The 17722-nt window shown below is 37.5% G+C and overlaps 1 protein-coding gene across 7 annotated transcripts in view; it reads right to left on the bottom strand.

The window, feature by feature from the left end:
• fgfr2 (fibroblast growth factor receptor 2) overlaps positions 1-17722 on the bottom strand; it is a 56876-nt gene that overhangs the window by 13129 nt on the left and 26025 nt on the right. For 5 of the 7 annotated variants that reach the window (XM_067421629.1, XM_067421626.1, XM_067421627.1 and 2 more), the window contains 6 exons: positions 15615-15817; positions 13448-13587; positions 9889-10010; positions 3845-3955; positions 2410-2600; positions 1620-1742 (listed from right to left, as the gene is read on the bottom strand). In XM_067421629.1, coding sequence (XP_067277730.1) covers positions 1620-1742; positions 2410-2600; positions 3845-3955; positions 9889-10010; positions 13448-13587; positions 15615-15817 — 890 coding nt within the window. The remainder of the gene's footprint in view (positions 1-1619; positions 1743-2409; positions 2601-3844; positions 3956-9888; positions 10011-13447; positions 13588-15614; positions 15818-17722) is intronic. The other 2 variants (XM_067421630.1, XM_067421628.1) reach the window with 1 other exon arrangement.

Genomic DNA, 17722 nt, shown 5'->3' with positions numbered 1-17722 from the left:
AGAAAACTAAGTAACTTGCATTATTTGCTTATTTGAAAAAGCAACTAAGTGTACAAATGTAAAAGTAATGATTTACTTCACTAGTTACTTGAAAAAGTAATCTGATTACATTACTCTCGCTACTTGTAATGCGTTTCCCCCAACACTGCTAACAACCATAAGTGGTCAACTAGAGTGAGGTAAGGTGTGTCAAACTCAGTTCCTGGAAGGTCACTCTCCAGCAGAGTTTAGCTCCAACCCTAAATAAAAACCTGAACCAGCTAATCAAGATTCAGGATTACTAGAAACTTCCAAGCAGGTGTTTTGGAGCTGGTTGGAGACAGTTGCCCTTGAGGCACTGAGTTTCACAATAAGAATAGGAATGCTAATTTATTAAGCAAATGGGGTCAATTTAGATTTCATGTTTATCTTTTGTGAACATTGACTCAAATTTAACAATGATTATGATGCGATCAAGATTCACACACTCTTACGCTGCCACGTCTGATGACCTGAACTCTCGGATGAGTGAATTACAGCCTAAACAAGCATCGCAGACGGGCTAAAGACTGGTATAATGGTGGGAATGAGAGTTAAAGCTATGCTAATGTGTTTAGGTTTGTCACTAACATTTCTTTCTCATGAGCTTGAACAACAAGCTTTGGAATAAGAGAAGAGGGCAGGGCCAAATAAGCAAAGAGCTGAAATCACTTTACACGCCGACTGCCTGGGAATCTGCAAATCATGCCAAGACTGGCAAAGGAGGGGGGGATGTGGCAGATAAACAGAGGGGGAAAAAAGGAGAAATGAGAGAGAGAAAAGGTGAGAGAACAAAGAAAGAGATGGCGGGAGGCTGAAAGGAGTGGAGCATGAATATATCTGTATAAAGGGCGATTCAAGACCCAATGACATCTAAATTGGAGTTTTGTAGCTTAAAGTCCTTGTATATTGGATTTGAGGACATTTATATGGTTCTGTATTGATGAAATTAACATTTAGTACATGCATTTAAAATTCAAGGTCTTATCAGGAAAAATGGACCAAAAGCATTGAGGACATATCTTCACTCAGGAGCTTCTCCCAACTTTTGTTCAATAAAATGCATTAGAATAAAGATTAAAAATGTCCTTCTGGCAAGTAGCAAATTATAGTTCATCTGATTTAAACATTAGATTAAAAAAACTACTATACACTACTGTTAAAAAGTTTGGGCTCATTAAGTAAAAAAATAAATTAATTAATACTTTTATCTAATAAGTTCAATTGATCAAAAATGCATCAGGGTTTTCAGGATCATGTGACACTGAAGACTGGAGTATGAATAAATTACATTTTACAATATATTCAAATAGTGTTAAATGGTAATGATATTTCACAATATTACAGTTTTTACTGTATTAATGATCAAACAAATGCAGCCTTGGCGAGTAGAACAGACTTCTTTCAAAAACATAAAAAAAACAAAAGATCTTTTGAAAGGTAGCGCCTCAATCTTTTTCAACATCAACACAACAGATAGTGATGAAGTGGCATTACATGCATCTTTAAATACAGACAAAAGAACATATACCAAGATGAAACGCAACAGGAAATGTGTTTGAAGGTAAAGAGAAGTGTCTCCTGACAAAAATGAAACTCACATTTGTGGTCTTTTTATAGTAATCTATATTGTGGACGTCTCTGGCCAGGCCAAAGTCTGCAATCTTCATAAAGTTGCTTTCTGTGACCAACACATTCCTGGCAGCCAGATCCCTGTGTATACACTGCCATAGAGATGAAGAAAGATAAAAAGAGCATAAATCATCACGACTTCATCTTGGAAACAGACAAAAATCACACACGCAGACACAAACACTGCAGCGCAGGAGAGTTTAGGTACTTTAGGGATAAACCGCGAGGCGGATCCGAGGGAGAGTGTCTGAGAGCACGATAAGGCTCCGCGTGCATTCCAGACGGGAAGGCGAGCGTGATGACAGTGTTTAGTTAACATGCTTGCAGCGAGAGCGTTGTGACCGGCTTACAGAGCCGTGCACATCTGCTGCGATCCATTCTTTGACCGTATGAAAAACACTGCTTATTGGAGGCGTTTGTTTGGATGCATGAATCTGATTGGACAGCTGAACACTCTGTAAGAATTAAATGCATTAGAAAGGCTTATTATATATTCGGCGTGCCATATATTAGACACTCGCAAACTATCCAAAAACATTCCAACTGGGCAGTGCTTATTTTAGCAGCCTGAGAATATGTAGATGCAACATTTTTCCCACCCGACTTACAAAAGCTTGCAATTTTCAGAAAGTGCTTGTCATTTTTGCATGCAATGTACATTAGAAAGATCACAGGGATCTGAAGATGAGACCAGCACTACTTAAAGTAAGTGACATTTATACTGTATGAGATTTGTATTTGATTTTCATGTGCGGATACCTTCTGTGAAGCTAAATACTCCATGCCACGAGCTACTTGATAAGTGCAGGAGACCAGATCTTTGAAGGTGAGAGGCTCATCTGATACTCGGGCAATATCGTATGAGTACTCCATTCCTGGGGGCCGTCGGACCCTCAAATACTCCCGAAGGTTACCCTTAGATGCATACTCTACTATGACATATAACGGACCTGCGAAAGAGAGAAAGAGAGAGAGAGAGAGGTTTTGTTAGACTGTCATTCATACAGGTGAAAACCCTGTTAAAGCCTCCCGATTGAATCACAAGCATAAAATTATTATTTTTGACAGGTTTATTGATGGACAGTTGCACCGAGGAAAAGACAGGAGAAAGAGCTAGAGGTAGCAGAGCTGAAGATGTTGAGGTTCTCTTTGGGAGTGACGAGGATGGATAGGATCAGGAATGAGTACATCAGAGGGACAGCACATGTCAGATGGTTTGGAGACAAAGTTTGAGAGGCCAGGTTGAGATGGTTTGGACATGTTCAGAGGAGAGAGAGTGAATATATCGGTAAAAGGATGCTGAGGTTAGAGCTGCCAGACAGGAGGTCAAGAGGAAGACCAAAGAGGAGGTTTATGGATGTAGTGAAGGAGGACATGAAGGTAGTCGGTCTGAGAGAAGAGGATGCAGAGGATAGAAATAGATGGAGGCAGATGATTCGCTGTGGCGACCCCTGAAGGGAACAGCCGAAAGAAGAAGAAGAATTGAAACCTTTGATGAAATATAAAAAAATTGCATTTTTTTTTTTTTTTGAGTATCATATTTGATACATCAGGCTTTTATGGCTCATATAGTATGATATAGTGAGAATATGTACCTCACACTCGAGGAGGAAAAACACCTCAATTTTATTCAGAAGCCCAAATTGAGCAAAAATACGCAATTTAGCGCAGTTGCTGATATTTATTTGGCTAAATAGTCAGAGGAAATTCTGATAATGTAATATCTTTATAACAGACTACTGACAAAAAATGGATATAAATATTAGTGTTCACTCTGAATCTCCCAATAATTGTTAAGACTTTAGAACAATTTAATGATGTTCCTCCAAAGCCTGATGGATCATATTTTGATACATTTTAACATTATTTTTCCAATTGAAAAAAACTTTATAAAAAAAGTAATGCTGGGCAATGATTAATCGCATCCAAAATAAAACTTTGTGTTTACATAATATATATGTGTGTGCTGTGTATTATTATATGTATATATTTATTATTAGTATAATAATATTAATAGATTTTACTGCAAAAAACACATGCAAACCCAGACCTGAATGATATTCAATTTCATCAGAAGACAGAAGGCATGTAGAAGATTATGTGCATTAGGTTTTTCAGCAAAGTTTTGATCACGTTGATAATTTATAGATATAATTTAAGATATAGCAGGCTAGGGTTAAAAGGCATCACTTACCGTCCTGTGTACACGCCCCCAACAGATTGATGATGTTCTTGTGCCGGCCAATCATCTTCATCATCTCCATCTCTGACACCAGGTCAGAAAGATCTTTCTCTGTTGCATCATCTAGAAAAAAAAATAAAAAAAAAGAAGAAAATTTACATTTGGTTGTGTCCACTCAACTCGAAATCGAATAATCCTCTTGATTTGGAAAAATCCTAAATAAATCTTGTTAGATTTGCCTGTTTCTTGCACACTGCAGCCCACAGGTGAGTCTGTGCTTCGATTTTAATACTAGCATTCTTGACAATATATACTGTATTCTCCAAACTATATTTCAGAATTAGTAATGCGAAACAGAACAATGATAAATGTTCCAAAATGAAATGCTGTCTTAAAGGTGCAGTGTGTAGTATATATGAGGATATATTGACAGAAATGCAATATAATATACATAACTATGTTTTCAGTGGAGTATAAAGAACTTAATGTTTTTATTACCTAAGAATGAGCCATTTCTATCTACACACCGCAGGTCCCCTTAAAGTGAAGTGGCCATTTTGTGCCGCCATGTTTCTACAGGAGCCCTAAAAGGACAAACTGCTCTACAGAGCGCTAGTCACTCTCTGCTGTCTCAAGCTGTGTCTCCCGTTTCAGTAGGCTGCGTCCTCCGGAGGTCGCATTTGAAGGCTGCATACGTCATAAGGCCGTCTCATTTCAAAAAAGTAAGCAGGACACTCCAAATGCGACCTCCGAATGAGTCCTTCTTTCACGGGATTTCGGAGTGTGCATGAGGTGTAGCCTTCGCGGCTGGAGATAACCCACAATTCTTTGCGTCGCCGCTAACAACCGTCATATATATTTTTTGATATTATATGAAAAAAACTGCACCACTGCCAGACATACATGCAAGCGTAGGTGTGGTGTTTAAAATGTACGTTTCGTAAGCTCGTTTTTGTTTTTTAAGCTCTATTACCTCAAACAGATAGTTGTGAACAGGATTACAACGCTTTAGTGCTTTTTAAACATTTAGAACAGTACATTGCTGTCAAGACAAGAAACATTTCATAGTAATTTTGAAGTTATGAATCATTTTCATTTATATAAACTGGCGTGAGTGCGCAACAAGGCTGAACTTGTTGGCATAGCAACGAGATACTTCCTGCCTGTGTGCCCTACGAAGGACGTCTCGTTTAATTCTGATTAAGGACGCTCCGTATACTGCATCCTACACAGGACGTGTCCTCCGGAGGACGCAGCCTTCGAAATTTAACAAAATGAGACACAGCTTCAGACGACGACATGTTTGTCCTTTGAAGGCCACCGTAGCTTCTCTATGTGCTTCAAAAGGGAGGGGGAGGATACAATTCACAACTTCACCACTAGATGACGAAATGAAAGCTCAAATGCAAAGTACATTGTGGGATAAACTTATGCTTAGTGTTCTGGATGTATACAGTAATATATTATATCCATATACATGCACATTATATACATAATGCAAATGAGTATTATGCTAGTATGTCCCATGCTAGCACTCCCTGTGTGAGTAGACTGGCCAGCCTGGCTGTCCGTGTCCCAGTGTAACTGTCTGTCTGTGTGGTTTAGTGTTACACTGAAGAGCCGCCACACAGCTCTCCTTTCATTGCCTCACAATTAAAAAACGTTTCTTCCATTTAGAGTAATTACCTTAGAGACAGTCGCCTTTTCATTATCTGCCTGCTGATCACTGGAGCGAACCTGACACAATCCACTGACTGCCATTCCTGTCTTATCTTACTCCAGTTTCTTCTCCTAAGAATGCTGTTTCTTCCTTCTATTCTACTGTAGAATCATGGATGTTTCAATGCCATCTCTAAAAGCGAAGTTTCTGTTCAAAAAAAATATTTGCATGCTTTGTATAGTATGTACCTTTTATATTTCTATTTTTCATTTTAGCTTAAGTTTTAGTATGCGTTTTTAGTTTTGTTATGCGCTTTCGGTAACACTTTAAGTTTAGGGTCCAGTTCTCACTGTTAACTAGTTGCTTATTAGCATCGCTATTACTAGGATATTGTTTTTTATTAGCACTTATAAAGCACATATTAATGGCTTATTCTGCATGACCATATTCTACATCCCTTAATCATACCAATACATAAACTGCACATGGTTTATATACCAGGTGGATGCTGCACATTGGCGGTGGTTGAGATTCCCCCCTTCTAAATGTAACAGTTTTTTGAGGACCCAGAAAAAGCGCTATATAAACGTAACAATTAATTATTATTTATTATTATTATAAACTTAACAACTACTGCACTAACTATTAATAAGCAGTAATTAGGAGTTTATTGAAGCAAAAGTCGTAGTTAATAGTGAGAACCGGACCTTAAAGGACCACTGAAATCAAAATGTAAGTTTTTTAGCTTTTAGTTTGACTGTGTTAGCCTTAAAGTTATGAATGTGCTGGTATGTTGCAAAACTATGACATATTTGCATTTAGGAGATATAAGCATTCAAAATTTACAGTCTCCCACTTCCGTTAAAACGAATCTCAGATTTTGGTGACATCATCGCAGACTTCACTTTCTCGTCAAATCTTCTGTCCGATCAAAATGCTCTCTAGAATCTAAAGCCCCAGCCCCCTACACTGCCGAAGCTAAGGCTGAAATCGGTCAGTTGTTAACACACATTTACTAATATCTACATGGTGAAAGGCACATAGCACATTATATATGTGATAGGAAACATTCAGTGTAAATATGCTTTCATTTGAGGCGAATTAAGTCTGTTTTCACATTAGTTTCACCTACTGTAGCGCACACACCCCAACGGCTCTGGTCTAAATTTAGACTACAGACATGAGCGCAGCCGGATCATATGCGCGAGTCCGCGCAGACAACAAAACATAGACCCATTTAAATACTGCACAGAATGCTGCATTTCAAAGCGAAATGAAGGAGATTATGATGATAAACAGTGTTAGAGGAAACTGGCTTTGCCAAACAGAGAAGGTCCGCTCTTGTGCTCTAGTCAAACTGTATATTAACGAAACACTATTGGCTGTTTCAAAAAAGGGGAGGAGCTGCTAACAGCTGAAGCCGTTTCAGGGGAAATTACGTCAACACATTGAATATTGCGGCGCGTTTCAAGGCACTTCAGTGGGCCTTTAAACCGTGATTTTTTTTATTTTTGTAAGTATTTCTATATAGCATTAATTTATTGTCAAAGTTAATTTATTAAAGGTTTTCAGTTTGATTCATTTAGTATTGTAACATAAACTTATTTTATCTCAGTTCGTTTCCATTTCATTTACCAAAAACTTGTCATAGATTCTTCATCAGTTACTCCTGTACTTCCCTCACCTTGGTTAACTTCAAATTGAAGGACTTTCCTAATCCAATACCCTCAAATTTAAGGGCTTAAAGTAGGGAGCAAGTGAGAGCAAGGTTACATCGTGTTACCTTTTGTTGCATTATTTTCCTGTTTAACACTGTGAAGCTGCTTTAAAACAATCGTCATTGTAAAAGCGCTATATAAATAAAGTTGACTTGACTAGCTTGTAAGATACATTGTTGTCAAACACAACGATGCAAAAAAGCTTCTTTTTTTTGCATTTATTTTTGGCCATTTCAGTTTTGCATAAAACTGAAGTATATTCGGTACATCCTGTATTCTAAAATAATCTGGTATTAACTTTTGCATGGATTTTACTGAAAAGAGCTTAGGCTCATGTAACCAGAAGTTGAATATGCTTTTAAGTTTACCTTGCCTCAGAGGTTAACATTATCTTTACAAGCAAAGCAATTCAGCATTACATTAAATTAAATATTTAGGCACCAGGGCGCGCGTGAATGTTATGACACAAAACAACGTACATACAACACAAAGTACTTCACCCATTTAATGCAACGAATAAATGCGCAAAGCTAACCTTAATCAAGCAAGCTAGTATGTCACAAGTGTTGGTGAAATAACAGATTAGTATGCAGTATGCATCTGTTTTTGCCCATACAATGAAAGCCAATGGGGTCCAAAATAACACTGGACCCAAATTACTTTCACTGTATGGCCAAAAAAAAACAAACGTTCTTAAAAATATTTTGTGTTCCCTAAAAGAAAGTAAGTCATAAGGATATGTAACAACATCAGTGAATAATGGCAGAATGTACATTTTTTTGAGTGAACTACCCCTTTAAGTCCCTAAATGTTTTTCGGGGGCCGGTAATTAAGCCAGGTGTAAGCGGTGAACGGGCTCTTGTTTCAAGTGTTTTCTCCACTGCAGCCCTGCCCCCTCCGCCCGCTCTCCATCCTCTAAAACTTCTTTTGAGACGCTCGCTCCCTCCCCCACTCTCTTTTCTTTCTTTTAGTGTGAGGGTCTTTCTTTGTGCAGGTGAAGAGCGAGAGCTGTGCAGCTGGAGAGCGCCGGGTCAGCTATGCGGCCTCTTGACCCGAGCTCTACCAACATCACTCAGCACCAACAAATAACCCTGCGAAGGCCTCTACAGTAAAGACCTCATCTCACACTTTCTCCCCGTCCCAACATATGCACATTCCCAGATCATAACAATAAATCCACTAGTCTGGTTCATTTGCTCGTTTTTTTAAATGTGCACCCGATCAAAACACTCTTAGTTCATGCAAAGTAGTTTATATATATCAAATCTGGATTTTGATATCTTGATATTTGACCAATTTGTGATAAATGTGCCAACTGTCTACTCCAAAATTACTCTAAATAGACATCAATATACCATCACATTTATTATGTCTAAAAATATTGCAAAAAAGTTATTGTTTAGGTACATATATAAATAGAAGTACATTTAAAAATACACAAATGAAAAAGTATATAAGTAATGAGGTGTACCACAGTTTAAATTAATTAAATGTACAATATAATTAGCATATTTTGTGTGTAAATTATATAACAATAATAATAATAATAATAGATTTTATTTCTAACGCACTTTTCATTCCGAAGAATCTCAAAGTGCTTTATGTATGTATTTATAATTCATTTTACAAATGTTCACTATTTAATATTTTAATTGTATGTGTGTGTGTGTGTATATATATATATATATATATATATATATATATATATATATATATATATATATATATATATATATATAGTCTATGTATTTGAATATTATAAATATTGATATTAATTTATTAATAATTTAATTAACTAAATTAATGCGATACTGATATCAAGAGCTCAAGATGGCTGATGGTCAGTATACAGTCAGTATATAAATGTATATATGGATCCCTGATGTTATGAATCATAAATGCTTATAAACTTGTGTTATGACTTGATGATGTTTCAGGGAGTTATCTTTTGCGTGTTGCTGGGATCATAACATGCTGCTGTTTTTGTTGAAATATTTCCACGTTTTTACGGATATTTTAGCCTCATATGGTCCATATGACAATATTATTCTGTCTGTGTTGTGCTCTGCCTGTCTGTCTGGTGTTTTTGTAATGATTTTTAGCTGTTTTAGCAAATACCTTGTCTGGGCAGGCACACATTATTAAAGCTTTCTTGAAATGTTTGCTTCCCTTCATCTTCGAACACATTGCTTTTCTTTGAACACCCTTCATAACCCAGTCTAAATCAGCCGGCATGTTGTTCTGCAGAATATCACATGTGAATTTTATCTCTCTGCTGAGCTGGTGTGATTTGTAGCCTGTATCTGCTGGGCTTTGATCTTTCACTTGTGTACCATCCATATCTGGACCAGTAGTTTTGTGATTCACAACATCACAGAGGTAGCGCCCTTGTAAAAAGCAATTCGAACCATTTGAAAGGTGACGCCCACATCAATTTATGGGCTGATGAGGTTAAATGTCAAGTAATTCCCACCATCCCACATCTGATGAAGCCATTAGTGGAGAAATGTTTTCAAATAAATTAAACTAAATGCAAAAATGGTCCAGTTGCGCAGGCCTATATGAATAAAACCCTTCAGATACTGTTCACATGCAAGCAAACTAAGGGTAAATGTTGACCGAGGATGCTCAGCAGGGTGCAATTTTACTTATGTAGCAACTAATCCATAAATATTTACCTTTCAGCATCTTGACAGCCACCGTCACGGCCTCTTTAGGTTTGTCCTTGTCGATGCCAAGAGCTTCAGCCATCACAACCTGACCAAAGCAGCCCTCGCCAAGCGGTTTCCCCAGAGTTAACCTGCGCAAACAAACCAAAGACCACAAACATTACAGAGAAACTCAATGCTCTTGATAGAAGTTACTTATGCTCATTTAAATCCATCCAGACCGATGTTTTCAGTCACTTAAAAATGTTGTCTAAGCAGGTAGGTCACTAGGTTTGGAGCCAAAGTCTGTCTCTTTACATCAAATGCAAGTATTGGCAACATTAACCGTATATCAGAGTTGTGTGTACATGTGTTGGCGCGCACTGTTGTGTTTACTTAACTCGTAGGTGTTAAGTGGATGCCCTTTGCCTTCCATTGCAAAGCTTACATTAGACATTAGCAAGTGTGACAGCTGAATGTCTGGCAGGGAGATCTAGAGTTACGCTCCTCTGGGGTGAGTAACAATATGCCTTTGGGGATTTAGAGACTTTCTTCGAGTGTGTAAGAGAGGGATGGATACGGGAGTTAACACTTGACTAGTGTGCTCTGGTCAAGTGCAAAAAAAGATTAGAGCATGTATTAAGAGAGTGTTGTAACTTATACATCAATTAGGAGACTCAGACCTTTTTTAAAGGGGTAAAGTGTATTATTACACTTGTTCAAACAGGTATTCCTAAAACGAATGCAACAAAACCACTGCAATACTGTTCGGTGCCACCAAAAAAGTCCACTTTAAGGTCTGTAAAAAGTCAAACATATATGCACATTCACCTTGCCAATAAAATGTTGACTTAGCATTAAAAATAATTGCCATGTAAATCCCATATTTTTTGTAATCAGACCATATTATTTTATTATGGTTTTACAGCATTAACTATTTCGCAGCCAAACACGTAATTTTCTGTTATTTGTGGGAAAACGCTTCCCCACAAACACAGGACACTATGACATTTTCTGAAAGAGTACAGAATCTCCGGATCAAAACACATGTAAAGAAGAAGCATATGTATGCTGATGTAAAATAACATGATCACCAACATTAAGCAGCATATGAATCAAAACTGCATAGTGTTACAGAAATAAATGTCAACCCAGGATGAGCTACAGGACTGTGAAGCTTTGGGGGTGTTCTACACCATCTATGTTTTGATCATCATTCGAGATTTCAAAGTCAAGTCACCTTTATTTAAAGCATTTTATATTTATTTATTTATAATGTATGTTTGTTCGGAGCATTTGACGGCATATTGTTTTGTAAACGAGGCACAATGTCATGGTGAGTTCGCAAAAAAAACGCTTGTTGAAAGATGAAGTAGCCAACTGTAAAGAATCTGACATATTATGACAATTATTTTATAATAATTTCTCTGCAAATGACCATTTTTAATGGATAATGTTTTCAAAGCATGCGTGCAATACACTGTAAAAAAGTTGCAGCTGTTTAATTTCAACTTAGATTACATTAAACTGACTTAAAACATTAGTTTTATCTTGTACACTATAAAACGTGATCAGTAGATTAAATTTAAAAAAAGTGATGATCAAAAGTGAACTTGATTTTTTTAATTGCGCATGCAGTTTATTTACATACTGTTTCATATTAAATGACTTTAGCCAATCATAACAGTGGCCGTTTACTTGCAAGCCTTAAAGGAGAGTCCAAAAACGGATCATTTTACACAGAGGGTCAGTAAAAATATTTGGAGTTTCATTTGATTTATCCAACTTTTGGGGGCATTTTACAGCAAAAGTGTTCCCTAATTAGATTTCGTTTGGAAATAAACACACCCTCACACACACTTCATCTTCATCCCTCAGGGTAACAGTGACATTCGACCTCTTGCCCTGCCATTGGCCCTCAGTCAACCTTTGATTGGCAGGTGCTGCATCTGTCCCCGGCCCCCTCCACCACTGGGCTATGTAAACATTCACACCCGCACCGGGCCCCGGGGCCGATCTGTGGCTATGATAACACAATCCCCCTCTGTGCCGTACGGTCAATGGCGGCCTCTGTCTACTCCAGCCCACCACACATAATCAATGTTATGTTTATACTCCACGCCGACCGCAAGCGCTAACATTCCTCAGTTTTCTGCATGGCATGTGCCCTGAGGCGCGTCATGCGGGGATGAGGACAGCAGTCAGAAAAAAGTTTAATGGCTTTGTGAGATTGTAGGAAAATGTGTCTAATATCAAGTAAATTAAAAAACGTGGTTTCTAATATAAAGATCTTGCATTCCTTACAAAAAATACATGTCTTAGCTTGTCTGCCCAAGAGCAATAATTCCTTTAGTGGGCGGAAAGTTAAAACGGTGCTTCCCTTCACCTATAGAATAACCAGTTTTGGTCATTAGCTGTTTACATGTAAGGACTGTTATCCACTGTACGATGGACATCATAATCTCCTATATTTTGGTGTTGTTAAAACTCTGCCTGTCTCTCAAACTGCTTACAAATCGTCCTTGAGACAATCAAAGTACAAATAGATTCCTTTTTAACCACCATGTTTGAGACATAATGCTTAAACAGGCTTTCTTAGTCATTCATTAGAAATCTGTAAGGTTTTGGCAACATGATCGTGGATCCATTGTAAATCTCCAAGAGGAAGCATTTCGTAAATATTAAGCATGGCAATTAACCATTAATCTGTGAGTTTCTCTGGTTGTGTATTTCTAGTCACACGGTCAGTGTATGCTATCGAGGTCTTAGTTCTCAGATGAGAATGTGATGCTAACAGAACATATCAATATCCAAGCTATTTTTATTTTTACAAATATCCATCTAATTTCTGCAAGACTAAAGGTGTAATAATGAAATAAGGGTAACGGACGGAGACCTGTGTTGTGTTATGAATGATTGATTGTACATTGAGTCAGGTTAATAATTATACATAATGGGATTATGAGTGTATGAGATAAGTTTCACATCATAAAGATTTATAAGTGAAAAAGATGCAAGATTATACACTGCCTGGTCAAAAAAAAGTCGCTTAAATAGGCAAATGCTTAAGAGTCGATGATTGGATCATCATTGCAGTGATTATTATCTTTCTAGCATGCTATATGTTTGGCAACAGTTCTTCTAACCCTAAATGATGGAGTGTAGCTTTTCTTAAACAACCATAAAGGAAGACACATCATAGCCATATTCCAGGATGTCAAGATTCATCGAGCTCAAACTGTGAAAGAATGGTTGGGAGGAGCATGAAGAATCATTTCCACATTTGGCACCTTTGAGATCAGATCTTAAATTCATTGGAAGTCTTTGGGATGTGCTGGAGGAGACTTTACAGAGTGCTGGACTCCTAACAAGATCTTGACCAAAGACTGATGCACCTCTTGATGGATATAACATCACAACATTTATCACTGCATTTAACATGCATACATTTTTGGTCAAGTCTTCTCCAGTCCAATTCTCCAATGATCCAATCATTGACTTTTAAGCAGCATTTGCCTATTTAAATCCAAACTACTTTTTTTTTGGCTTGGTAGTGTACTTTGAATTGAATAAATGTGGCAATGCTCACTTGTCTCTTGAGAACTCCCAGCGTGGGTCCTCGGGGAGGTCATACTCTGGGATGGGGTCGTCGTGGGCGGAGCTACGGCGAGTGGTGATTCTGACCAATGGCGTACTTGAGCTCATAGAGGAGCTGGAGTCAGAGGACACCTGTAAGGGGAAAAATGGATGGCTGATCACCTGAGTCATGGAGACAGCATCAAACACTATTAACATCTCTGTAGGTGTGTGTGTCCTTGGCAGCTTAACATCATCATTATAGTAAGCAAAATCATCACTATAGCACAGCTGTGACTATGACATAATACAAATCATAGCACAAAATATAAGGCATCAGGCTCTGCTAAACTTTAACGAAAAGCCATGCAGTTCATACAGTTATGTTGTCATAAATTTGTGAGAATATGTGAAAGAAAATCATAAATTCAAAGAATGTTTCCAACTTACCACCATATAGAATACCTTTAACTTCTCAACAAAAGAACTTGACATGTTATTCAATATATATATATTATGCATATAGTAATTTATCTTCTCAATTATCTCAGAGTTATTTTTATACAATATATGATTTACATCATGATCATCTTTAAGTTTTACAATTATATGAAATTTTATGAAAATATGTTATTATTTTTATAAATATATAGAAAAAAATACATCAAATAAAATAAATCATCAAACATAAAAAGCTATTTATATTTAAATAATTCTCAATTAACTTTCTACAAAATATGATATAGATCATTTATGTCTGTAGCTCAAATATCCCGGAAGTTACATGCCAAATTTTAATACACTCTTAGAAGAAAATGTTCTATATAGAACTCTAAAGGGTTTAGTCAGGTGCTTTAGGGGTTCCCATCATGGTATCATTTAATGGACTTAGTTTTAATTCATTTTTATTACATTTTATGAATTAAGCGGCTTTATCAGAAGAAAAAATGGAAATAACCCATTTAACATGAGAGTATTATTAAGACATTTCTCCTTATATAGAATCTTTTTGGCATACAGTGTTCTTTAAAGGGGGGGGGGGGGGGGGGTGAAACACTCAGTTTACAGATATGATCCAGAATCACATTTGGAGGATGAAATAAATTGAATAGGAGAAACAGCAACAGCAGGACGTCCGTCTCTGTGGTATGGACTGTATTTAGTGGCCTCTCAATATTTGTGTGTCTTTACTCGCAGTTTATGAGGACATGATTCGGTTTATGGACTATTGTATGCGACTAAACCTTAGCAGTAGCAAGCGAAACGGTTTTGCACGTCAGACTAGTGTAACGTTATACATAGAACAACAATGGAGTAACGTTAGCGCATTTGAATGACGAAGCACACGATCGTGTCGTTTACTGATGTTTACTCACGTGACGATAGCCAACAGCACAGACATTTGAAGCAGTTTTACTCACCGGCTGCTTCCAAAGCATGACCGAACCTTTATCGCTGGGACTGCTCCGTCAAAAACAGACATCTTTCGTATGATTTGGTGAAGTCCTGACAGCAGTGACTGTGGAAATCCACTTTGCGACGCGACTGAAACGATGTTGTGAAGCTTCCCGTCATTTCTGCGTTCAAATCGGTTCAAATGCAGCGCTGCCTTCCCGGAATGCTGTGCTGAAGCGTTGAAGTCGCTTCATGTCACCCATAGGAATAAAGTGGAGCGCGGTGGGTCATAAGTGTTCACGGACGAGTGGATCTGCAGCTGAGCGAGTGTTTATGGGCGTGCATTTCCTCTTTCGCTCTAGTCACGCGCGCGCACCCTACCGGGAGAAGAGCCCGTACGGCCCATACAAGGACCTTCATCTCTATTAACGTCAAGTCGACCCATACTCGAAAAAAACTCTCCGAAACTTGTGAGAAACCGGAAGGAGTATTTTTGACAAAGAAATACTCCATCAAATGTCCAACATTAGTTTTTGAAACTTTGTCTATGTTTAGGATGGGAATCCAAGTCTTTAACAGTGTAAAAAGTCACGAACTCTAGAGTTCTATATAGAATCCCTTTTAACCTTTTTTCCAAGAGTGTACTTTAAAATGAGAGGTTGGTTAAATCGCTAAACATAAACCTACCCCCAAAAAACAAACTAACTACATATTCCAAAGACAAACCATTCTTATAGTGTGAGTGTATGTGTGTATAAGATTTCTGGAACTCTTTATCTACTTTCTGTTACCTGGCGGCGGAGAGGGATCTGTTTGGTCAGCTTGTGCACCGCCGGCTGACTCCCGAAATCAGGTTTCTTAGCCGACGTCTTCATTCGGCAAACCACCACGATCACCACCATACAGGCGATGAGAAAGACGCCTATGCAGTAGATGGCGATCTCCACATAGTCCGGAGGGTAGTCCGTCTCGATGGCGTCTGGCTCGGCTGTAGAGTAGCGAGAAGGATCGGAGAGAATCGGACGTGAGGTAATAAACCAAGAAGTGATACAGCCGAGGAATATTGCACCAGAAACCTTAATGTTGGACAGAGCACAGTTTTAAGATGCTTAGGACATTAAGGTTCCAAGGCAAGATGTTCCACCGATGATAACAAAACAGAAAAAGAGGAAAATGTGAAGGTGACTAAGGAATTACAAGATGAACCAACACTCACACACACTTTACACAGGAATCACTTTTCAGACTCAAATTATAAAAACATCTACAAATATCTTTCCTTCCAAGGCTGCAGCAATGAATAACTAATAAAATACACTCTGGCAAAAGATTTTATTTAGATGTTCCTGTTCCTTAGTTCAGGAAAATTTTCATTTAAATATCAAGAGTATAAAGCTATAAAACGAATGTGAACAGCAGTTTAGATCATGGTCTTGGAGTTCAAGACACGTGCAATTTGACCTTTGGTGTCGTAGGACAAAAATCTGAGACCTAAGCCTTCATTTGATCTCCATTTAATAACTGAGATATTAAAGAGTGATCTTTCTTTCCATCACAGCATATTTCCTATGCTTTCCTATACACTCAATAGCCCCTGCGAACATACACACGCTTACAAAATGGTTTGCATATGACCACAGTATTGAAGTACTTCCTGACACTTGAGGTCCTTCAGAAATACACACTTCATGGATATAATCTCACACACACACACACACACACACACACACACACACACACACACACACACACACACACACACACACACACACACACACACACACACGCACAGACTTCCATCTGTCTGACCGCAGACCAGTAAGTGGTGCCATTTGCGGTCAAAGATTTTGTCTGTTTCCTTGTCAGGAAATGGACTCTTATTAAAATGCATTGAGGTTCTCGCTTTTGCATTATGCATGTTAGCGTGTACACTTGACGCTGCCTTGTGCATAATGACAGATAGCCCTCGTGTTTCTAAAACTATGAAACAATTCACTAATATTTAGTTGAATATGCCCAAAATTTGTGGACATGTACCAAATGATCTAGCGTCTGTCACATTTAGATACACACTCAAACACACACACTGTGGTAGTGAAGTGGCTCTAATAACTAAGAAAGTCCAGTATTTGAGAAGGTTGAGACTTTCTTTAGAGAACAAAGCCGTTATTAGAGCTTAAACTGAAAAAGATTTTAAAACATATAAGAACAGTTCACCTAAAAATCAACATTTTATCATCATTAACACTCATGTCTTTTGACTCTTTCTTCAATGAAGCACTATAAGATTTTGAAAAATAATTTTGAAGAATGCTTATTTATGTAAAATGAAAGCATATAAAAAAGCAGCATTAAATAAGTTAATATGATTTGTCCAATATATTCCAAGTCATACAATAGTTCTGGGGAAAGAACATATTCCCCTTCTCTCATTCACCAATGTTTCGTTCCACAGAAGAAAGCCAATCCTACATTAAACAAAGCTAAAGTGAGTAAATAAAGACAGAATTTTAATTTCAGGTGAACTATTCCTTAAAAACATGTTTTACCAAACATGCAACCAGTGAAATGTTAGTTGGGAAGAGAAATGTTAAAATAACAAGGATCTTGAGACACTTGGGTGCAGTTTTAGAGATTTGTAAAGATTATTTTATAACTCTTACATAAAACGAACAAAGTACCAGGTTTATTATCGTTATTTAAAACCATAAAAAAATTATGTTACTTAAATAAACATTAACTGCAACCATAAAGATATATATATAATTTTTTTCTTGTTCTTCTTTTAGTTTAAATTTAAGTGCCAAAGTAACTAAAACTCACAACAAAATTAAATTAAAATAATAACTCTGATGCGGTCAAACAGTTTTTTATTGCAATGAAATAATGTAAT

This window comes from Pseudorasbora parva, chromosome 17 (assembly GCF_024679245.1).
Source record: "Pseudorasbora parva isolate DD20220531a chromosome 17, ASM2467924v1, whole genome shotgun sequence".
Classification (NCBI taxonomy): domain Eukaryota; kingdom Metazoa; phylum Chordata; class Actinopteri; order Cypriniformes; family Gobionidae; genus Pseudorasbora; species Pseudorasbora parva.
This window is presented reverse-complemented; position numbering and strand designations above follow the sequence as displayed.